The 23,675-nt window shown below is 37.3% G+C and overlaps 8 protein-coding genes across 8 annotated transcripts; 3 read left to right on the plus strand and 5 right to left on the minus strand. All coding sequences in view use genetic code 12, as the record gives it.

The window, feature by feature from the left end:
- Positions 1-167: 167 nt before the first annotated feature.
- DASC09_043760 (uncharacterized protein) lies at positions 168-3,050 on the minus strand (the record flags this gene model as incomplete). The annotated part of the gene is made up of 1 exon (XM_064997975.1): positions 168-3,050. One exon carries the CDS (start codon positions 3,048-3,050, stop codon positions 168-170), a length of 2,883 nt encoding a protein of 960 aa, XP_064854047.1.
- Positions 3,051-3,421: 371 nt separating this feature from the next.
- DASC09_043770 (uncharacterized protein) lies at positions 3,422-6,760 on the minus strand (the record flags this gene model as incomplete). The annotated part of the gene is made up of 1 exon (XM_064997976.1): positions 3,422-6,760. One exon carries the CDS (start codon positions 6,758-6,760, stop codon positions 3,422-3,424), a length of 3,339 nt encoding a protein of 1,112 aa, XP_064854048.1.
- A 304-nt stretch (positions 6,761-7,064) lies between these two features.
- On the minus strand, positions 7,065-8,687 carry ADY4 (Ady4p; the record flags this gene model as incomplete). Its single annotated transcript, XM_064997977.1, has 1 exon — positions 7,065-8,687. One exon carries the CDS (start codon positions 8,685-8,687, stop codon positions 7,065-7,067), a length of 1,623 nt encoding a protein of 540 aa, XP_064854049.1.
- Positions 8,688-9,369: 682 nt separating this feature from the next.
- Positions 9,370-13,437, plus strand: RAD9 (chromatin-binding protein RAD9; the record flags this gene model as incomplete). The annotated part of the gene is made up of 2 exons (XM_064997978.1): positions 9,370-9,474; positions 9,547-13,437. The coding sequence occupies 2 exons, from the start codon at positions 9,370-9,372 to the stop codon at positions 13,435-13,437; spliced, it is 3,996 nt and encodes a 1,331-aa protein (XP_064854050.1).
- Positions 13,438-13,545: 108 nt separating this feature from the next.
- DASC09_043800 (structure-specific endonuclease subunit SLX4) lies at positions 13,546-16,230 on the minus strand (the record flags this gene model as incomplete). Its single annotated transcript, XM_064997979.1, has 1 exon — positions 13,546-16,230. The coding sequence occupies one exon, from the start codon at positions 16,228-16,230 to the stop codon at positions 13,546-13,548; it is 2,685 nt and encodes an 894-aa protein (XP_064854051.1).
- Positions 16,231-16,536: 306 nt separating this feature from the next.
- On the plus strand, positions 16,537-18,453 carry DASC09_043810 (Rlf2 protein; the record flags this gene model as incomplete). The annotated part of the gene is made up of 1 exon (XM_064997980.1): positions 16,537-18,453. One exon carries the CDS (start codon positions 16,537-16,539, stop codon positions 18,451-18,453), a length of 1,917 nt encoding a protein of 638 aa, XP_064854052.1.
- A 512-nt stretch (positions 18,454-18,965) lies between these two features.
- Positions 18,966-19,952, plus strand: DASC09_043820 (slipin family protein; the record flags this gene model as incomplete). Its single annotated transcript, XM_064997981.1, has 1 exon — positions 18,966-19,952. The coding sequence occupies one exon, from the start codon at positions 18,966-18,968 to the stop codon at positions 19,950-19,952; it is 987 nt and encodes a 328-aa protein (XP_064854053.1).
- A 951-nt stretch (positions 19,953-20,903) lies between these two features.
- Positions 20,904-23,243, minus strand: DASC09_043830 (uncharacterized protein; the record flags this gene model as incomplete). Its single annotated transcript, XM_064997982.1, has 1 exon — positions 20,904-23,243. One exon carries the CDS (start codon positions 23,241-23,243, stop codon positions 20,904-20,906), a length of 2,340 nt encoding a protein of 779 aa, XP_064854054.1.
- Between the last annotated feature and the right edge of the window lie 432 nt (positions 23,244-23,675).

The following is a 23,675-nucleotide window of genomic DNA, read 5'->3' on the forward strand; positions in this document are numbered from 1 at the left end:
AATTTTGCAAAATCAATTTTTTGTACGCGACGCGAAAATAGAAAATAAACAGACTGCTAAACGCACATACTATTTTGATCTCTACAAAGCTATTATTCAGTAGTTATCGTCAAATCGTGAAATTAAATAATATGAGTTTTTTTTATGTTTTTCAGACACAAAATCAATTATCTAGGGGATGCATCATCCCCGAAAGACTCAGTAATAGGAGATAAAAAGTCGTTGAGGAGATTGGTGGAAATTGGCATTGGCAACACAGTTTCTTTAGGTTTGTTGTGATCTGTTTCTGTAATTATTTCACGTGAAGTATCGTTGTTATTGACACTATTGTTGAACAATGTAATGGTTTTCCCATTCGCTGGAACCACAAATTTATTATTCTGAGACTCCGGAAGAACGAATTGCCCAGGCTTTGGTTTCTTGGAATAACTATTTGACCTGTACATTCTGTTTCTGATTTTTTCTTTCTCAGGCTCTGGATTAATTATTTCCTTACGCTGAGAGTCGTAGATATGATAAGACGCCTCCGGGTCAAACTCAAAATCTTCTGGTACAATATTAACTTCGTCCAAATAATCATCCTCAAAGTAATCATTAAGTGTATCATCTTCATAGAATGTTTTATTATCACCATGTACATGGTTTGCAGCTGAGCCATCAAGCCACATATACTGTCCCTGGTTAGATTCCTGATGCCCAGAAGGATTTGTGACTGGTTGTGAGGTGATTTTATTGGATATCGAAATCGGCTGTGGCAAAATTTTGGAAGGAGCATTGGGTTTGATTTCAATTTTCCTTTCACTTATTTCTTGCTCCACAGCGCTCAACACCGAAGGGGATTGTATCCCTGTTTGAGAACTAAAGAGTTTCTGCTTTTCAGAATTCTTTCCTGAATGATTTGGTAGCTTTTTGTTTTCTGAGGTTTCTGCCTGGAAATTTTTAGGGGTGTTGTTACATTCCTTAGTAGTTTCAGATATTTTAGGCTGAAACATAGTCATGTTCAACAACTGCCGTGATAAGTCTTCATCAGATTGTACTTTTTTTTCAGCCTCGATGGCTGGTGCTTTAATAGGAAGAGCTGTTGCTATTGAGTGATAGTTATTTTCTTCCTGGTTCTTTTTAACCGGATGTGAACTAGTTTCGATACTGCTTTCTTCGGATATATCTCCAATGACTTCTTTTGCAACAATAACACTATCCTTCATTTCGATAGGAGTAAGCTGTTCAAGGTAATCATCACTAGTTATGCTTTGCCTTTCATCCAATTCTTGATTCATTTTATTTTCGACTACATCATGGCCAGAAGTTGAAGAATTTTTATGATCAGCATCACCAAAATCACCGTAATCATCATAGTCCCCATTAGCTTCATTTATCAAGTCATCAAAATTACCCGCAAATTCATCATCATCGTCGGAGAATAGTTGCCTATTGAATAAATGCTCCGTATCATCAACTTCTTCCTCATCGTAAAAATTCATATCATCATTGAAATATTCTTCACCATATGCATCTGTGCTGAAATCATCGACGAATAATCCACTGCCAACGGCAGGGGATTCCTTATCTTTTTGCGACTTGGATTTCTCTGAAATACTTTTGTAATACTTGATAGACACATTACGTCCATTGATGAGATCTTTTTCAAAAGAGAATGCAGAGGCATCTGATTTATTGGAGTTGGTTTCAAAATCACTGTATTCCCTTTCCTCATTTATGGTCGTTGCAGCGGGTTCTCTGACAGATACAAGCTTCTTGATTTTTTTATCACCATTTTTCAATTTCTTCAATATAGAAGCTCTCTTATCAGTATTAATTTGAATTACCGAAGATCTTGAATGATCAATTGACGATCTATCAACTGAGGATCTATCAAGTGAAGATTTGTTTTTCTCCCCGCTTTTTCGTTTATAATTCTTCACTTTTTCAATGACGTTCTTCAAAGAGTCTCTTTTAGGGCTCTTGCTTGAATCTTCTGAATTTCGATTACTCTTGTTTGAATTCTCAAGTTTTTCAGTATCTTTTGGACGAGCGTCTAAAACCAGCCCCGCTTCATCGAAATTAGAGAAAGAAGACAATTGAGAGTGCAATCCATCGGAGAATGGCACATCGATGATCGATTCTTCCTGACTTTCTTCATTTGTTCCTAAAAGTTTTTGCAAGCTTCTATTTCTCAGTTCCGCATATAATGCTGAGCCATTTGATGGTTCATAATTTGTAATTTTTTTCAGAAAGTTCTCAAATTCTGGCAGTAGAGTGTTATGCGGAACCTTCAATTTTCGTTCCCATTGCTCTTTAGATAAAAAGGGGCTTTTCCTAGCAGGTATATCATTAAATGGTACATTAGTCTTAATGGATAAAGGGAGCTTTTGAGGTTGGTTAGAGTAATCATTTTGTTGGTAAGAATCACCCGATTTTCTGGCTTCTGGATCATAATTATTGAAATGGAACTCATCGCCGGAATTATTATAGAAGGAGTTGTTATTATTGTTATTGCCATAGTTTTGATAGGAATTATTATTGCCATCCCAATTGTGTTTCACCGTACCCTTAATTGACATACTGTTAGGATACTCATTAGCCATCGAGTCCTTCAAATTGCTGTTACTACCCTTTGAAAACAAATTCTTGGGATATTTCAAGATACTTTTCTTTTGCAGGCTATTATTCACTTCCTCTAGTGGGAAAACATACTGTTTGGAAGATGTCTTTGGGGAAGGAGGATTGGAGCTAAAAGAATAGAACTCGTCATGGGAGATTTTTGGGGAATGCAAAAATGTATTCCGCATACCATCAGCATTTCGTACAAGCGGGGATAATGGAGGAGGAACTTTAGGGGAATTGAGCGGCGAATTGAATGAAAAACTCCCATGATGAACATTAGGATTATTGGTGGAAATCACTTCAAAACTCAGCTTTTTCTTCAAAGTTTGGTGTCCACTGGTGTCGTTGCTATATGATCCGGAGACCGGACGTGAGGGTTCCTTCTTCTCCTTGTCATCTTTACCAAATGATCCAATACGCTTGTGAGACTTAATAAACGACCTCATTCACCACACGGAACCACAGCTTATATTATGTTGATGCTTCTTATAATTTGTTATTCAGTTGATGTTGTATTCAGATCAACTAACGAGAAAAAAAAAAAAAAAAAAGTAAAATCAAGGATCCGTCCTATTGGTGCTTGGAACCAAAACAGCTATGGGAGTGATTTCTACTTTCCAAGGTTAAGAAGTACCCTGAACTAAATAATGACTTTATTAAAAACTGAAAAACTAAAATAAATACTTGGCTGATGATTCCTAGGAAGTAACATTCAGGTGGCAGCCAAAGAAGCAGCAATGAGGAAACAATAAAAATTGAAAATCTAGTAAGTAAAACCATATATATACATACATATATATATATATGTATGAAGCAATTAAATATTCATGTATGAATACAGATAAGCGGTATTTTCATTAAGAAGAGGTTTTCTCTTCCCTGAAAATACTGATGCTGGGTTATTGCTATTTGTGTTCTGATTAAGGCGTAACGAGCGGATCGAGCTGGTGTAGTTTGAATGGTCATATGAGATGTAAGAATCAGTAGTATTCGTCAGAATTTGACGATTTGGATTGATCATGTTATTATTAAACTCCCCCTTTTCCATCTTTATTTGCTTTATAGCGTCTTGCAACGTCATTGATTTTTGATGACAAAGATCTTCAATATTTTTGTACCCTTGTTTATGAATATGATCTCCATATAATGAATTGACCGCCGACAATAAAGTTGAGCCACCACTAACGCCAGTACTTTCACTCACCGACTCCCATGCATCACTATTGGAAGGCTTATCATTTGGGAAGATTGGATTATGCACCAAATCGCTATCACTATAATAAAGAACCGAGGAATCACTGATAGAAGCAACTCTTTTCTGATTGTCTTGCATATCTTCAATTAATCTATCCTGAATCTCACCCTGAGCCGCAATATTCTGTTGGAATTGAATATCAGAGGCAATGCTTGTAGCAAAAGAAAAATACCTCTTGTCATCTTGATTATTTTCAACTGGTGGGAGTGAACTTATTGTTGTTGTGGAGTTAATCACTCTCAATTCTCTACTCTCTGAGCCAACCCTGCTATCATGGCCAGTATTATCATTGCTCGCTCCGTTTCTGAAGTTGCTAAAACTATAGTTACTCGGGTTTCTGAAAGTGCTCTTAGAACTGTTAATTTCGTAATAATGTAGGAGATCCAAACTTTTGTTAGTAGGCTCTTCGGACGCAAAACTTGGAGAATATTTCGGAGCATAATCACTATTAACAGATTCACTATATTCGTTCGCGTAGTCCCCAATCAAGCTTTCGTAATCGTAGCCATGGCTTGGAGGTTGGGGCTTTTCGAAAGCTTCAAACCTATGTGAAACCTCGTTGGCGTTACCGTAACTATTGGTGGTTAACTTCTCGTAATTTCTGATAGAAGCTGAAGTTTGAGTCTCACTTTCATCATAAACAGCTTCTTGTAGTGTCTCATCAACAAGTGAGTACTCATTATTGATAACTAGTTCAGAATCAAGCTCGGAGTAAACACTTTCAGAGTCCTCTGTCTCTGATAAAATCTTCAAGTTTTCTTTCTCGATAATACCTTCTATAATTTTCTCATATTTTTCTCCAGTTTCTGCCTTGTTCGTAAAAGTATCATAGCCCCCAGAAAATGTCACGTCTTTCTCATTGCCTTCCAATGTAGATATTGATTCCACACTGGAGTTTTTGTGAGAGGTAAGCGAAAAAGTGTCATTGATTGGAGAATAAACCATACGAGGATCTTCACTGTCAGAAGAGCCACTTAGGAAGGTGTGAATAGAACTGGTACTGCTCAAGTCTCTCTGGGTCTTTTGAGATGAAGATTCTTGCACTCCAGTAATTCTCGTCAGCAGTCTGTGTGGAACTGGAGGAGCAGCATCAAAAACACTAGTGTCAGATTTTTTAATCGGAATTGGTGGTTGTGGACGTCTAATAACTGTATTTTCTTTTGCGAGTTTTGAATATTCACTAAATGACGAATCAGATCTTTTGCTAATAGGCAGAGCTTTCATACCAAGAGATTCAGATTCAGCAGCAAAAACAATATAACCCTTATCATCTCTCACTGTGAATCCTTGGTTTTGATTAATGTTAGGGCCACTGACAACTGAAGCTAAAGGCTCATGACTGGTTTCTATTGGTGGGATTGGTAAAGCACTAATTCTTTTTTCTTCCTTAACCATAGGTAAATGGGCCAGACTAGAATTTGCGGACTCTGAACTTAAAAGATTTCTTCTAATCAAATTTTGATACCTGCTTTCATTGATTTGGTTTTTGAAGCTGGTGCCACTTTTTTCGGGAGTCTCGGTATCGTGGGCAGCATTGGAGTTCCAAGAATCTTTTCGTGATCGATTACTTGAAGTATAATTGTAAATATTACTGATAGGCGTCTTATATGACGAGTCAGACTTAAACAGCGAGCCAGTAGAAGATTCAGCAGAAGAGCCACCATCTGATTGAGAAGCAACCTCAAGATCTTTAGAAAGTATTTCTTGTTCCAAAACAACTTCGACCATAGAATTATCAGTCTCGTTGGCTGTAATGTTTGAGAAATCTGCCAAAAGTCGTTTCTCACCTATGGTGGTATCCAAAGTTTTGTCTTTTTGGACATCAATAGAGGCCTTTTCCATCTCAATTTTAGGCACGCTAACATTTTCTGAAGAGTTATTGAGCCATTTGTCGTTACCATTGACACTCTCTGTATCTTCCACAATAGCTTTCTTGTTATCATTTTGAGGTTTTGATTTTTTCGGGCTTGATGAATTCTTCTTTTTCTTCCCAAACTTGAACCAAAATTTGTGCTTTTTCTTGCCACTTCCTTTACGTTCCTCTTCGGCTTCGGTAATGCTTTTCGTGTCACTGTCCACATTAACATTCCCAAATTCATTCAATTCGTTAAAATCAAGAAGTGCATTGGTGGTGATAGTATTATGTTTAACTTGATAATCATTAGAACTGACAATAGAAATATTAGACTTTGTACGACTGTGCATAGGAGGCGGCATTGACTTGGTTTTGGAATGTTTAGGATTTTGCGATGACATAATTGAGGGCGTCTGAAGGGAGATATTTGACCCAGAATTGGATTGGTAACTAGATCCGCCACCAAAAGTGAACCGCTTGCTCATTCCATAGTCATCTATATTTGGCGAGCTACTCGATGAAGAAATACTGGATGACAACTCTCTTTTTGGTGCTGGAGGAAGTATATGCTGAGGTAGGCTATTTTGAGGCGCTAATATAGGAGCCTCCAGAGCTCCAGAAAGCGGTCTGTGTAAATCAGGGACATTGCGAAAGTGACTTATAGATTCCCTGGACCCATTCCTGGAATTAGCTTTCCCACTGATCAAAGGGGGTCTGAGTAAGGTAGCAGGAATAGGAATCTCATAATGATTGTATTGAGTACGGGGTCTTATGTGAACTCTTTGATTGTACTTCTCCGGAGATGATGATCTAGCTCTAGGCCTGTTGCCCGCAAGGTAATCTGGATTCGAAAGATCAAAGGCAGAATGGGTGCTCAATTTATGGGCACTGGAGATGTTTTGGACGCTGAATCTATTATTTCTTAGGTTTTGAAATCTTTCTCTTGTGTCATTTCTGTAATAGTCTGAGGAAGTAACGGAGGAGGTGGTGAAATCACTCCCTGCTAGAAGTGATTCCCTGCTCTTTAATCGATCATGGGGGTACATTTCGGCAATAAAATCAATTGCTCCACTACTTTGGCAAAAACGTAAAATCTGTTCTGTCAAAAGTATACACCTGTATCCTAGAGATATAAAAATCTGGGCGAGAATGGATAACGACTAAATATCTGAGTAAAGAAAAGTAGTGGAAGCAGCATTATGTGGGTATTTGTTTATGTTTTTCCTAATTGGGAGGTACCAATTCATAGGGTCTCAAAGATTTGTGGGTCAACTTTTACATTGCGTTCATGGTGATTATTGTGTATTATTAGTATATATTATTATTATTAATTACAATGTTCGAGTGGCCCTAGCCTAGACAAACTTGTAAATATGTCATCAACACCTTAGGAATAAGCATTATGGAAGCTGCAGAGGTAGTAGATGTACTTCTAGGATGACTGGCATTGTAAGAGTCTAACCATAAGGTTAACCAATCCCGACTCTTCTCCAAATGACATTTGACAATATCCTCACTGAGTCTGATGTGTCCTCGGAGCTTCCTGGTTGCGAGTTGAGCAGCCTTTTTAATGACAAATGCTTTATTGTTTCCGTAGCCATTACCTTCATCAAAAAATTCATCTAGGACAATAATTCCTGAGTTCCATGGATCTGTATTATCTAGATCTCTGAGATAAGCTTGAGGAGTCAAAAACTGAGAGCCATGTTTTGAGCTCCACATGTTTTTGGACTCTCCTTTAGAAACACAATCCTTCAAGGTATAAATTTTGTTAACAACCTGCCAAAGATTTCCTTTTTTGAATACCCTGTGCTTTTCATAATCATCTAGCACATTAATTGGGAAAACTTCAAACTTCGTCATATAGTAATTTCTAACAAAATTGAAAAACCAAAAAGTCTTGATATGAACTCCGCCATACAATAACAAACCCCACAATATTTTGTCATAATCATGAATTATTGATACATCGTCAGCAGGTTTCATCACAGCAGCAAGTATTTCCCTTCTGATCATCTCCTCTAGCTCATTCTTGTCCAATCTAAGACCAAAACTAGTACTTGTGATATTCAAATCACTGCTTATCTCAAAAGTTATGTTAGACGCTTTCAAAAGAGACAAATAACTTGATAAGCTTGCTAAAGTAATGAAAAGTGTAGGATTTCCAGAACAGCATGGGTTGTTTGGTTCACAAAAAGATACTATTGTACAAATGAGTCCTTCAATATCTTCCTGTGAAATCATATCAATAGGCATTTTGGCAACGCATTTCCCACAAAGATTTGAAATTGCAATCATTGTATCCAAAGATAAAAAATTATTCATTTTGGATATTTCTGGGCTTGAAAGTGTGAATCCCCTCATTTCATCTAGTAAACTGATCAACCATTTAAAACCTGAATATGCAGACCGGTAGTCCCCATTAAGGTATTTCAAAAAGCATTTAATGGCCTTGGTCTTGATTAAAACACCACACAATTTAGCAAACCTAGTTTTAGAGTGGCGGTTTATTTTGCAAAGAGTCTTGATGATATATTTCACTTCAATACCATCGTCAAGCTCAGGATATTGCGTCACTTCTTCTACTATCAAGAGCTGGATTAGCCTCTCTACCTTTAATAAAGGTTTAAAGGCACTCTCGTTAACAAACCAACAAATATTTTGAAATATGGAGGTCAAAATATCAATGCTTCCCAATCCAAGTGTGCTATCTTGCTCAAATATTTTTTCACTGTTTAAAATCTTCTCAATTTCCAAATTGGAGTTATTTACTCGATAAAAGTTACTAAGGTGCGTTCTATCATCAAGTGTCCCACCAGATTTCAAATAGTCCTCTATGTTTTCCTGTAAAGAGTACACTTTTTTTTCGTGTTCAGAATCATCCCGATGATGCTTTAGTTCAGCATAGCATCTTTTATCATGTGCTCTACACATAGTGAGAAACTTTTCTTCATTATTCACCCTCACTTCCATATCTTTTGATAGTCTTTTAGTTAGACAGTATGCCTCACAGAAGAGCTTCTTCCCTAAATAAAATTTTGAAGACCTCTCTAATATCAATCCTGTATAATACAAAGCTTTTGGTCTTTCAAAAAATGGCGCAATTTCAATTGATAATGCGCACTGCTTGAGACCCTGCTCAACCCGATTTAACCTGATCAATGCTGATCCCAATGCTAACAAATCCGTGAAATCATCACTAAAATATAGAATATTCTCATTAATTGATTCCAAAATTCTATAATATTCACCTAAAATAGTAATTAATCGTTAGAATAGATGCACCAAGATCTGCTAAAATAATCAGTATATTACCTACCATTTTCGCACCATTGAATCCTTTTATTATTGCAAAGTTGCAAGCCAGTTTCAGTACTTAATAGCATATTGAGTAAATGAAAAAAGCAAAAATTATGTTATAATAAGTAGTTGGTATCCTTATGTCGCAAAGCACTTTAATATTATATCTATTAGCCTTATTTTTTTTCGTTATTTTGTGTTTATCCATGCATGTTGGGGTATTTACACAAAAACCAACAATTACATAATTGATTACATAAACCATATCAAAAATTTTGATGTGATTAAGGATGGGTGATGAGTTTCACCGATGGTAGAAATTGACATTTGATACGGATAACCTGAAGCAGGAGAAATGTCAAATGAGGATGATCACTGTCCTGAGAAAATATTGCCGAGCTCTTCAATGCCCCATGCTCCTGAGAAAGATATTCCACATTCATTGAACGACATTGGGGATGTATGTTAGATTTGATGGTGTGTGTTTCAGATTTCGATTGATTTTTGACGTACTAATTTATTTTGAATCTAGACCCAGGTTATTAATAACTTACCTATATCAAACTCGGAGATAGATATGATTGAAACAAATGACATTTACAGTTCTGATGTTCAACTACCTACCAGTCAGGATTATGAGAACGTCACGGCAGATAAAACTGCCCTTGATGAACAGCAGCAAAATCAGCATAAGATCAACCAAACTGATGAAAAAGATGATGAAGTTCATAACGTTCATGGTACAAAAAGTACTAATGATGAATATCAAGGCGAAAATGGTGTACCGCACACTCTGCCGTTGCTCAGTCTTTCAAGGACATCTTTCAGAAGATTTAATGTATCGGCGGAGAACGAGGAGGCGAAAGCGGAAATTATGAATAATATTGACCATGGTGGTGATAATTCCTGGCTAGATAATGCAAAGGATCCTTTTGGCTCCACACAATCGCAAGATGAACTTAAAAACAATACAGATATAATATTGGATGCTCAGCTGGAGAACAGTGAAGCGGATGACACGAATGATATTGAACAAAAAGCTCACGAAGTTTTTGAAAAGCTCAGGGAGCAAGCAAACCAAGCCCTGTTAGTTTCAACACAAAATAGCGTTTTAAATGGCTGTGATGAGGATGTCACAAACTCCACCCATCGCTTTGATATCACTGATGATACTCAAAGAATTGATCCAGAAACACAAGCTTCATATATAAAATTTACATTGGAGCACACACAACAACATAGATTGTCTTTGAATAAATTAAAGAACATTCTTAAGACACCATCAGATAATGAAAAGCTACGTGTTGCGCAGAAGTCGACGCAAATAATTTTCGACGATACCCAAAATCTAAACGATGCTGAAACTCAAAAAATTAACTCCTCTCCGATTAATTTGAACAATGCTGAAACACAAAAGATTGTATCCTCTCCTATTGATTCAAATGATACTGAGGCCCAGAAATTCATTTATGCTACAGGTAGCTCAACCAGTTGTGAATCACAGAAACCCAATCTTTTTCTAGTCAACCCAGGTGAGGCTGAAACACAGAAAATTGGTTCTTCTCTTCCTAAATTAGATAATTCTGGGCTTCAAGAATCCAAAACCAATTCAAATAATGCTGAAACCCAAAAGATTTACTCATCTCCCACAAATTTAAATGATAATGAAACTCAAAAGATTTATTCATCTCCCACAAATTTAAATGCCGATACTCAGAAGATTGAGTCCCTCAAGGATCCTTGGGATCATGACAATGAGGTGCAAGTAAATAATAATAATGTGATCCCAACACAAAGTTCTGAAGGGAATAATGAGCCAGATATCCAAATACCGGCGACAATTGAGGGCACGAATGATGTTTATGAGCCACAATTCTTTTCTCAAAACACAAGCACTGAAAAAAATCAAGTCATTACAGATGACGCTGCTTCCCAAGGCTCGTATGAAAAAGCAGATGAAACAGTTAATCAACTCCCTTTGAATATAGATGAAAAAGAACAAGCAAAAATAAATTCAAGAATTGGTGACGGCGACGGTGATCCGCAAAGTGGTGAATTGAAGTTTGAAAATGGATTAGAAGTTAAAGCAACTCAACGAAGTCAGCCCCAAGAGATTATTGGAGCTGATGTGAGCTCAATTCCTACCAAAGAAGCTGATACCCAAAAAATTTTAGACGAGAACATAATGAGCAGTGAAGATTATTATGAGCCTAAGAAAACTCAACACGATTTCGGCCATTCACAATCCATTGTTATTGAAGAGTCTTCTCCTGCTATTCGTGCTACTGATGTTATTACCTTTGATACTCCAACTCGAAGCTCATTCCAAATTACACTAGGCGAAAATGACGAAAAAAAAAGTCCTCTGCAAGACAGTAACCCAAAGTATCCTATAACTCACGATCAGCAGCTCATCGATAGGAGGTCAGAAGATATACAAGCCGCCAAAGAACATGAAGGAGGTAATCCCAAGAGAACCGATAATGTCTTGGGTACACCACGACACATTAAGGGTGATGCAAATGAGAGATTTACTTCCAGTCAGCAAACTGATAACAGTATCGATATAAATACCTTAAAGATTGAAGATAATTCACCTGGAATGACTGACGATGATCAAGAGGATACTATCATCAGAGGTGGATCAAGAAAGCGTAAGATTAGGGCTAGTGGAAGAGGCGACATTATTACAAGAGAACCAAGAAAAAGAATGATTGTTGACGATAGCGAAGACGATGAAAGTGAACATGATAAGGAAAATGAGAAGGAAAAGCTGCAAAGCATGATATTTCCGAACAAACTCGAAGTAAACCAAGGTATTACTAATAAAAGTGAGAATAAAGAGAGCAAACGAACAATATTACGTGAAGAAAATGAGGCCAATTATACTGAAGACAGCGAGGCAGGGCTATCAAGGGAAACAGCGTCAGTTTGGGCAACCTATGATTTTCACTATTATCCTGCTAAAGTAATCAGAAATAATAATTATAAGTGCGAAGTTCAGTTTTATGATGATGATATTATTATCAAAAAGGAAGATATTTGCTCCCCTTTAGATATCAAGATTGGAGATACTGTGAAAATCCATGCTGGGAATGACACCCATATTGTTACTGGTTTAGGCCAAACTTCTGAGGTAGAGGCTACATTATCATGCGTTAGAGGTTTCAATTGTGTTTATCTTAGAAAACTTGTTCGAAATTTACCAAGTGATAAGCATCCCGAAATTTGCGTGGATCTATGGGAGATTTACATGACCGATGAAAATTGGTTGACAAGGCTTGATTCCCCGATAGCTAAAAACTATCTCGTGAAGCCATTAAAAAGTGGAACGGTCATACGTCCCTCAGTGGAACCATCTGATCTTAGTAGATCTAAAGTCAAAACTTTTAAATCACAAAGAGTGGACCATAATATTTCAAAATCTGAGCAATTTTACAGTTATGTATCATCGGCTGAGACCTCGCCAGTGAAAACAGTAATAAAAAGCAGAATTTTTGAAAACACTGCGTTCTGCCTTACCGGTGACTTGGAAGCAGATAGAGTTAGGTTAACGCAATTGATTATGGAAAATGGCGGAGTGGTCCTCAAGGATGGATTCTCGGCAATGCTATCAGTAAACCGTGATGTGAATGGGAATATCGAGAAAATAGAAGTTGTGAATCAATATAAGAATATTAAGTTTGCCGCTGTTATTGCAAGGTCCTATAGCAGAAGTGTGAAGTACCTACAAATCCTTGCCCTTGGTTGGCCAGCTCTTTCTAAACATTTCATATTTCAGTGTGTGGAGAAGTCACGATGGTTAGATGATTGGTATGGATATCAATTGATTGCGGGAGAATCAAAGTATTTGGATACCCAGCAAAGTCTCCGAACTCAAATGTTTGAGCAGAATTACTTAGATCCAGATATCAATGGAATTCAACATCAATTAGATAACAAACGCAATATTCTTCGTGATTATACAGTTTTAATGGTTTCAATAAAACCCCTGGTTTGTGAACTTTTTTTCTTTTTGCTAGGGGCTGAAGTAATAACGCTGGTTGGGTATAATGAAGCTTTGTTAAAAATGGTGCGAAAATTGAAGAAAAAGAAAGCGCAGAGATCTCACAAATTTTTGTTTTATGATTATATCACGGTTTCCAAAATGGAAGAAAAGTTGCAAAGCTTAAAAAATAAAGCAGTCTCATCAAATATCGAGACTTTTAAAACTAAAAAAAGAAGTTCTCGCAAAAGGGCAAAAACAGAACAAGGAACCTCTTCGACCAGTAAACTGAAGAAATCGATCTTTTCCAGAAGGGATAAAGAAGATGAGGAAAAACCAACGGAGGTGACTTTGGGACTAGTAGATTGGGAATGGGTTGTTCAATGTTTGATTAGCTCTTGCAAGTGGGAGCCAGTAAAGGAGTTTGTATTATATTGAATTTTTTCTTTCTCTTGATATTCTTTTACAGAAAATTGGAAAAAAAAAAAAAATAAAACGTCCTGTGTACTATATTTAATCAGATATTAAATGTCTCGTTATTATCTATTATGATGATTTCCCTTTGCTAGTAGTTTTGGCCTTTGGTTTCGCTTCAACATTCTTTGTTTTACGCTTCTTTGATCCACTTTTTGCTTTAATTTCCCTCTCGCCATTACTTAAGAGAGTGAGGGAGTATGATACACCTGTCAGAAACGCCCAGCTTCTGGCACAGTCTTGGTCTAAAATGATACCATTCGTTGACAATATTTCCGTCACAGAATCCAATGAAATTGGTTCATAAACTAGAATTTTCTCATAAAGCTCTTCATTTTTGGTCACAATATCACTGATGTGATTAAACACTGATGCCTGAACAATTTCTGATGGAAACTCAAGCAATGCTTCAAAAAATTCATTGATATTTTTGTGTTTGGTTTCCTTATCCTTTGGGGTCATATCTACTTCGATTAGATATGATGGATCTGAATCTGTTAAAAGCTGATAGATCGTTGAAAGAGTTTCAATCATCGCCTGTTTGGTCCGGTTACCTTGGAAACCCCACTTTTCCAAAAGAATCTTTTGACTAACACTTGTCATGTTTTTGAATATTTCAAGGAATTCGACATTGGATGGTGGAAAAATATCAGTGGATATGGAAGCTTCCTGACTGGCCAAACCACTAGGAACGTCAAAATCATTTTGACTTGAAGGAACTTGCAATTCTGAAACATCTCCAAAGGAGCTCATAATTTCGTTTGTTTGAAGTAAATTTGCGGGTGTTTTTATCTTTGGAACTTCCTTAGTAATTTCAATAATACTAATTTCATCGTCATCTTCAGATTCTGAGTCTGGGATCACATCTGGTGTTTTTTTCCTTTTTTGATGGGTGACCTTGGCTTCAATTTTGCCAAAAGGAATTTGAAATACATCATTCAAGACACCTTTAAATTCGTATCTTGTTGTTCTGTATTGTTTTTGAGTCTGTGGTAAATGGGATCGCGCCGTTGAGTAAATGCTAGAATTGGAGGATTTAATTTCAATCGATTCAGGAATGGGTGTTCCCAACGATGCTCTATTAAATCCGTAGTTCTGTGATTGTGTCGATATATCTCGTAGATTTTGTGGCCCTAGACTATCAATATGAATATTTGCTAGCTGGTTCACACTTTCAGTGTTCACTTGAGTTATCTTGATATCATCATCATCATCTTCTTCTTCTTCTTTTTCTTCTTCATTATCTTCTTCGTCTTTTTCTTCTTCTACTTGTTGGCCACCCAGGCTCTCAAAAAGATCAATAATCTTCTTCGAGTAGTAATTGCCAAATTGATGCTCATCAATGATATCTTCCGAAACTCCATCAATTTCGAATTTACCATCGACAATTTGGATATCACTTTCTTTTTCGTTATCAACGTAGCTAGCTTCCTGCACTTCTGAATCAACCGAATTAACTTCCTCAATAAGATCTTTATTAATAAATTCCCTCATAGGGCTAGAAAATTCACTATTGTGATTAGATTTTCTGGAAGGATCTGTGGAAACAAAAGATTCTACAATTGTTGAATGCTTTCCGATAGAAGAAGCTTGAATGTTTTCCATAACACTGGCCTTAACATCGATTTTTGGGTCTTTTAGTACTAATTTCCTTTTTAGAACTGAAAGTTTTGATGGAGATATTTTTATTGGCGAGGCAGTCGGCGTAGAAGAAGGAACCTCAATGACTCGATTGATTTGAGGTGTCATCTGTGATATTTGTTGTACTCTTTTTTGTTGTGGCTGAGAAGGTGCCTCCATAATATCTGACAGCTTATTGTTGATAAATATGCTTGGATTAAAACTGAGTTTATCATATTTATCACTTTTTTGTGTTAGATCTACGACCTCTTCTTCTTTTGGTTGATCTATTATTTGAGACAATGTGAGAACGTCATTTACCTGGAATTCGCTGGTCTCTGAGAAGCTGGAAGGATTTGAATTAGCTAACCCTTTTTTTTCATTGATATCGTCTAAATCATACAACCATTTCAAATCCTCATCAGTGAGCCTTGTTTGTGGTACCGTACTAGCCATATTCCATAGAGACCCCGTCTGTAAGTTGTCTTGCAGATTGTCTTGATATTGACTGTCGTATTGCTCCTCATATGTTTTATTGATCTTTGATAGCGTAAGCTTGGATTTCTTGGACAAATTGGGAAAATTCACCCTGATAATCTTCATCAAATTGAACCATTCATCTTTTGTGTAGACCATCTTGTTTTCGTAAACACTTTCAACTTCACTACTGCTTTGCAGAGTCTTTGATTCAAGAAGTTCGATCTTATCTAGAATGTCATTCACTTTTCTCTTTTTTCCTGATAGGATCTTTAATATTGATGATTGTTTCAGTAGTTCGATACTTGATTTGGATGAGTGTCTCATGGCCATACGGCCAGTTATTGAACTTTCTTCTGAGGATCCTTTTTTTTTTTTACCGACCTGTTTGGTTGATCTTTGACCTGTATTTTCACTGTTATTTTTCTGCCTTTTGTAAGTTTTATCTGCTCTTTTGATTATTGTTATATTATCTTCGGCCAAAGTCGATGGGAAGTCAAGATCATCGTTTGTATTTAGTGAAAACTGCTGAAGATTCGCCGCCATGGAACTGGCCTGTTTCTCTCTGCGATCCTGATCTTCCCACATATCCATGTTTGCCTGGGCTTGTGTGCTTAGAAACATAGGAAATTCTGCTTCATCACCCGAAGATATACCCATGATTTCTTTATCTTCAATTAATCCCAAAACAACTGCTTATACCATAAATCTGTGTCTTTGTTGATACCATTCTGTTTATTGATGGATGCGCGATGAGATTTAAAAAAAAAAAAAAAATGAGATCATAATCACGTGACAGACGCGCCAAAAAATGCAAAAAAAAAATAGACGCGTCAGGAAATTTCCCCAATTTCTTTCTTGATAATTTGTAACACACTTTTGGCACTTTACATGTCCTTCTACGCAAAGTTTTCTTGATAATTGATTATAAACAATAAAGATCGTGTTTAGAATCAATTTTTCATAATGACGGGACCAATGTTGACATCTCGTAGCATGAAACTACCACAAGTAGAGAGTTGCCCTGAGAAGTCATCGACTGTTTTAACACCAACAAAGAAGACCCTCACAAAAAATAGTGTATCAACTGATAGCGCTAGCAGTCAAGAATCATTAGCCACACCACCTGCTTCGTCTCCGCTAGATACTACCAGTTCTTGCAGCCGCGAAGCAAGAAATAAGGATGACGAGGACGATGAGGACGATGAAATCCTAGAAGTTACTCTTAGTGATATCGAAAGTGAGAAGACCAAAGCACATAATAATAAACTAGAAGCTTTCGAAGACGAAAATATCGAGAGAAGAAATCAGCACATCGCAAATGAGCAAGATGAAGAACTCGCTGGTGATAAGCTCTCGGCAACCCAACAGACGCCCGATGATGGTGGTGACGATCATGATGATGAAGCACCAAACAAGTTGACAAAGAAAGAAAAAGTAAAGCTAGAGAATAGACTCAAAAGAGAAACCGAGTCCAAGGTCAGAGAAGAGAAGAAAAAGAAAGAACAAGAAGAAAAGGAACAAAGAAAAAGAGAGCGTGAAGCAAAAGCCGAATTAAAGAAAAGGCAAAAGGAAGAGAGAGATGCTGAAAAGAAAAGGGAAAAGGAGGCTAGGGATGCTGAAAGAAAGAGAAAGTTGGGAGAAAAAGAAGCTGAGAAAAAAAGAAAATCGGAGGAGAGAGAACTTGAAAAGAAAAGAAAATTGGAAGAAAAAGAAGCTGAAAAGGAAGCCAAAAGAGTTAAAATTGCTGAAAAAGAATCGAAAAAAAAGGGGAATACACCTGGTCAAACCAAACTTTCGAGCTTCTTTATGGTAAAAAAGAAACTTCCAAGAGATGAGTCAACTAATGATGCAGGCGTTATCTCACAGGTTGATGGTAATGATTACCAGAATTTTTTCTTTAATTTCTTTGTTAAAGAGAATGCTTCACTTGCTTGCTCAGGGCATCTTGAAAAAGATGAGTTACTAAAATCAAAAGACGTGTTTGATTCATATTTCAGCGGCAATGAAAGTGCATCAGACTCTGTTAGTGACTGGTTAAAGAATGATAGCTGTTGTCGAGGATTTGAACCTAAGACTACCGCCGAGCAAGTTGTGGATGCTATCAATGAATCAATGAGTGAGGGACAAATTATTGGGATGCTTGTACTGATCCCTTTGAAATACTTAAAATTTTATGAAACTATCAAGCCAGCTTATTTGGGCACATGGTCAAAAATAAATAAAACCCTGGCCAGTGATCCGTTTTTCAAGTTTGATAATATTGATTATGACTATGATAGTGATTTTGAACTAGGCGAGGAAGAAGAAGATGGTGAAGAAGTTGATAGTGATGGTGAGGAGGAGGACGAAGTTGGAAATGAGGAAGATGAAGAATTTGCAGGATTTGTGGATGACGACAGTGCGCAGACACAGAAGAGGGTTCAGTTTAAAGGACAATTGTCGCCATCTGTGGTTATCAATAACGGCTATGAATTTCCAGAAATGCAGGCAAGTATATTATTGAAAGAAGTAAACCTGGGTATTGATCCATTCAAAAATTACTGGGGCAAGAGTCCTACTAGTGTGGTGGAAGTTCCTACCAATTCCCGGGTTCCAGTCAAGAGCGTTACTATTTCTACATCAAGCGCCACGAAAATCAACACTCTTACAGTGAAGAGAAAGCCCATCGTGGACAATCCTGATGATATAAGGGGTATTGTGAAGTTCATTCTCTCCAACAAAGAGATGAAGAATTGGACCGTGCCTACGATGGTAGATATGGTTCACCAGCAGTTTACCAAATATAGCAAGGCAAAGATAAAAGGTACTATCCAGAAAGTTTCCTCCAAAAAGCTGAATTCAGGATGGGTCATCAACGAAGAGTTTATGAAACTTGTATAGGTATAGACAGTTTGGATGGTATTATGATTGTTATTTTTTATTTTTTTATTCCTTTTGTGTGTGAAAGGCTTGGGTGTGGTTACGAATATACATATTTTGCTAATTATCAAGGTGATTTGAAATCAAAAAAAAGTAGCCCTGCCTATAATAAGATGGTGTGCAGGCGATAATAAAAAGAAGCACGCATGACACGGTAAGTGAGATAGATAACCTATAAAAACCTGCACTATCTGGAGATACAACAAAGGGCCACAGAGAGCAATGGTTATCATCGGTCACCAAAACCAACTCGGCGTACGTCATAGACGGGGGTGACAGCGCCGGCACGTTGACCCACTATCGGGGGTGTTCCACACAACTGGAAAAAAACAGCGGTTCATTTTTTGGCACCGTCGTTTCGTAACCCCTATCCCTATATTACTGGGTGTTTTCGCAAAACAAGGTATCCCCTGTGCCAAAAATATAACAACGATTCCACATCAACCAACAGCAATCACTGAAAACAATACACAATGTCAAACAGCAATGTCGAACAGGCAGATAATGCCTCCTCCATCAGCGTCAAGCGTTCTCAAGTCCCTCCTGCCCCAAAAATGGTTGTCGCGAAGGATTTTGCCCGTGTTTATGAGACACCTGCCGAAGGTACTTACCAAAGGATCATGTCTGCTTTTGGTGGGTTCTTTGGTTGTTTAGGTACCATTCCTTGCTCTTGTTGCACCAACCCATACAAAAACGTTGATGCTGGGGAAGTTGGTCTTGTCACTCGTTTTGGTGCCCTCGCCCGTACCGTTGAACCAGGGTCCACTTATGTAAACACCTGGGTCGAAAAAATCTCTAAAGTTAGTATTAGGGCACAAACCATTCAAATCCCAAGCCAGGATTGTTTGACTAAGGACAATGTCGGTGTTGAAATCTCCTCGGTGTTGTACTTTTCTATTGTCGACCCTCAATTGGCCACTTTTGGTATCGAAGATGTCAACGCTTCATTGGTTAATCGTACCCAAACCACTCTTAGAGATGTCATTGGTGCCCGTATTTTGCAGGACGTCATTGAAAAGCGTGAAGAAATCGCTGCCGCAATTTCAGAAAATATCAGTCATGTTGCCGAGGCTTGGGGTGTTCATGTGGAAAGTATCTTGATCAAGGATATCCACTTGCCACCTGGGGTCAGTGCTTCTTTGAGCCGTGCTGCCGAAGCCACCAGAATTGGGGAATCCAAGATCATCAGCGCCAAAGCCGAAGTTGAATCCGCCAAATTAATGAGAAAGGCCGCTGACATTTTGGCCAGTGATGCCGCCATGCAAATGAGATATCTCGATGCTATGCAAAGTATGGCTAAGAGCTCCAATAGTAAGGTCATTTTCATGCCTTCTAGTACCGCTGCCGGTGCAAATATGATTGAGGCTAGCCCTAGTAACGGTGCTCATTTTGGTTCTACGAAAGAGGATCTTGACAGAGCCGTTAAAACAATCGCTTTGGACGAATCCTTAAAAAACTGATGGGAATTTGATTTTTTAATTTGATTGTTTAATTTTATTCCTTAATTTGATTTTAGCCACTCTTTTTTCTTTCCTTCTGGTTGATGGTTGCTTTTTTGTGCAATACCTACTAGCATTTCTCTGCTTGGTAATTTATTTCACACCCCTATTATTTACCAGGGATGTATTCCCCCATTTTTTCATTTTTTTTTTCTCGTTCTAAATTTTGCTTTCCACTGTAATCTTTATTTTATTTTATAATTTTTATTAATGTCTTTATATTTAACTGCTTAATTCAAACTCGTTAGAAATCTTAGCTTGTAATAATATCAGGACTTGGAAATTCAACGTATTGCTAGCTCTAATGATTGTAAAATAAATGAAACATTGCGTCAGAATACTTCAATTGACAATTTACATTGGGAAATCATTTCAGCTAGAAGTTAATACGATTGATTAACCGTTGTTGAAGTGGTTTACTGATCAAAGATTAAAGAATCTGATGCAGAAGTCGGAAGCCAATGAAATTGAGCATCCTCTGACGTTAATTAACCAGAGACAAAAAAAAAAAAAATTAGCAGAAAGCAAAAGCACCCCGAAAAAAAGGACTCAGAGTAATAAATAAATTTCAGACTATATAGCTGAAAATAGCCACCATGATTTAATTTGAAATGAAAAGATGCTAAGCCAAAGATTGGCAATGTGAAATATAAATATTTAGGAAAAATAGTAGCAGCCAGCGGCAAAGTTTCAAATGTGGAAGTGAAATAAATATCTTGTGAAATCATTATTCAACGAAATGGAAGTAATGCAAATAATATAAAATAGTTTAATAGTTGAATCTTGTACGAGTTAGCGTTATTTAGCTTGGTTTGGCGGATCTCATAAAATAAATCAAAGCAAAAAATGAATTGAATTTGTGAGACTATAATTAAAAATAGTAGAGACACTGAATGTGTGTGAATCTCATGGCTATTTTCTGTTCCGTTTTTTAACATTAATATTCAATTTTAAAGTCAAAGAGCTTTTTGGTTTTTCTTTATTCTTTTCTGGCAGATCAACGTCTTTGGTTTTAACTTTCTTTGATAAAGGAATTCTGATGCTTTTCGATTTAGTTGGAATATTATTGTCCCCCTTAGTTTGGGATTTATTGGATGGAAACTTAGTTGGACGGTACTTATAATTTGGATGAACCTCTTTATGAACATCATTTTCAATTTTGCCAAAAGTGGCGAATTTGGCCTTGATTTTTGAATCCTCGGTCAACCAGCATAATGCAATAGTATGGCACATCATGGCATGGTTCAATCTCGTTGCTTTAAGTGCATTCAAGCTGGAATTTGACTTGGATGCCTGAGAAGTGAATTTCTGAAGGTATTGATGGCGTGATACTTGGTTGGCGTGATAAAAACTAATGAATGACTTCAAAGAAGTTGAATGTGTTAATTGGGTTTGGGAAGCGAAAAATTTGTGCAAAGAGGAGGCAATTGAAGAAGTTATAAGTATGCTGGCTGAAGAGGAAGAAGAGGAAGAAGAGGATGAGGAGGATGCGGATGTGGGTGTTTTTGTGCTCTCGCTCGCTTTTTGTATAAGAGTAATGAGGTCAAGCTCAATAAGGTCTAATATTGCAGAACTATCCACAATGAGATGATCCGCCCCCCTATTGAAGCATGACTTGAGAAAACTGAGGAAGTAATGATTAATTAACTCATCAACTTTGCTAAACAATTCGATCACAATAGCACAGCGGAGCATTGCAGCACGATAAAGCATGAAACAATTCAATGGGCGCTTAATATGGAACTTGTCGCCTTTTCTGGAAACCGATGACTCTTTCACTAAAAGGGTTTTATAGATCTCATATTCTTTAAGGTTTTGAAGATAGGATAAAAAGAAATGTGGATCTTCAAGAAGATATTCGAGGAGCTCATCTGCCTGAGAATTGTTTATATGATTTGGCTCAGATGATATATGTTCAACACCACAAGAGCTTCGAACTTGAATATTCACACCATCTGAAGTTTCAAGAATTGGGAATCGATATAGAATTCTTTTATAATCCTGCTCATCAATTGGATTATTTGCTAAGGTTTTTTTAGAAGCTGTGAATCTTCGAGAAGTTCTAGAAGTTTTTGAATTATCACCATCTTTAACCTTCTGAAATTTTCCAAGTTCCACCAAGTAACATAGAATCGTCAATCTTTTCAAAATATGGTATTTTCTTCTGTCTCCATTATTAATAACAGAATATATATCTTCAGTTTGATAAAGAGTTGCGAGGCACTTTTCAATTTCTTCTAGATTAAGGTTTCTCTCTGTGGCCAACTCCAATATGGAAGTATATCTCTCAGCATTAATCCTTGATTGTTTAAAGAAATCAATGAATTTGCAGTTTTTCGGAGAGAACTTTGGGGATTTTGGAGTTTTCACTGGAGGAAGGGTATGCTCTCTAGATTCGGAAAAACTATTGACCTCATTGGAGAAAACTGTGTTCAAGGAATCGACAGAGGAAATAGAGGGCCCTCGAGAATGATTAAATGGTGATTCTGATTTAGTCATATTGTCATTATCAATTGATACTTCTTTATTCAGGAGAATTTCACTATCAGTGTCGCAATCTCCAATGTTTTGCAGTCCCAGTCCTCCCAAACCACAATTATCTAAAACTTTCACCTCATCATCTCCACTATCTTCACCTCTTTCAGCAATCTTTGTTGGGATTTTTTTACGTAGTAATGGCGCAGATACTGATTTTCTAATCTTCTGAAAATGTCTTAAATGTGAATCAGAATCATTTTCGAAAATGTCTTCAAGGTTAGAAAAACTGGATCTTTCATGAAATGCTTCATCAATTTCAATGGCACTCAAATTAAGAATATCATCATCATAAAAAGTTTCTTCTGGCCTATGATCTATAGAAGATACCTCAGCTTTGGAAACTGGATCTGGGGAATTGAGATTCTTGTTCAACAATGGCATAGAAATAGTGCGTTTTGCGTGTTTTCTAGATCCACCGAGGTTTCTCCCCAAATTAACATGTTCCAACATCAGAGGGCCATTAATAAAAGAAATAAATGATTCATTTCTACCGAGCTTTTCACTATCGCCAAACTCATCAAGAAAACCAAGGTCATTACAATTAGCAGTGCTTGGGGTGAGGAAGCTGTAGGCATCTGTACTAAGTAAGGAAGAAGAACTGGGAGAGCCAAGGTAAGTTGAGGACAAACTGAAACCATCGTCAGTTTCAATCAAGGATGGATTAGAGCTGTCCTTGTGCTGCTTTGGGGTCAAAATATTACTCTGATCGGCCATTAAGACTGGTTTTTGGGGCTACTGGAAAGCGAGAAAAGGGAAGAAAACCCAAGTTAAAAAGGAAACAGAATTTAACAAGATGAAAAAAAAGAAAAGAAAAGAAAAGAACTGGCATTATATAGGGAAGGCAGAAGATAGGGTTTTGGAAAAGAAGGTAACCGACCTACCGCAAGTCGCGCCCAGGCAACGATACGCGGAAAAGCCGAGAAAGGACAGTTTTGCCCCCCGCTGGCAATTTACAGAAAAAGAGTGACCGCAAAGTTGTCGTCAGAAAATGGCGGTGATGATGGGGTTTTGGGAAGCCAAGGCATGTCATGGTGCGGTTAGTCATACACACATCCCAACACCACATTTTGTTGCAATTTGACAGAACACCCAGAAACCAGGAAATACATGCACGTGATAATATTTTTACATATCCGGGTAAACTAT

The sequence above is a fragment of the Saccharomycopsis crataegensis genome (assembly GCF_037102585.1).
Source record: "Saccharomycopsis crataegensis DNA, jcf7180000000084, whole genome shotgun sequence".
NCBI classification, from domain to species: domain Eukaryota; kingdom Fungi; phylum Ascomycota; class Saccharomycetes; order Ascoideales; family Saccharomycopsidaceae; genus Saccharomycopsis; species Saccharomycopsis crataegensis.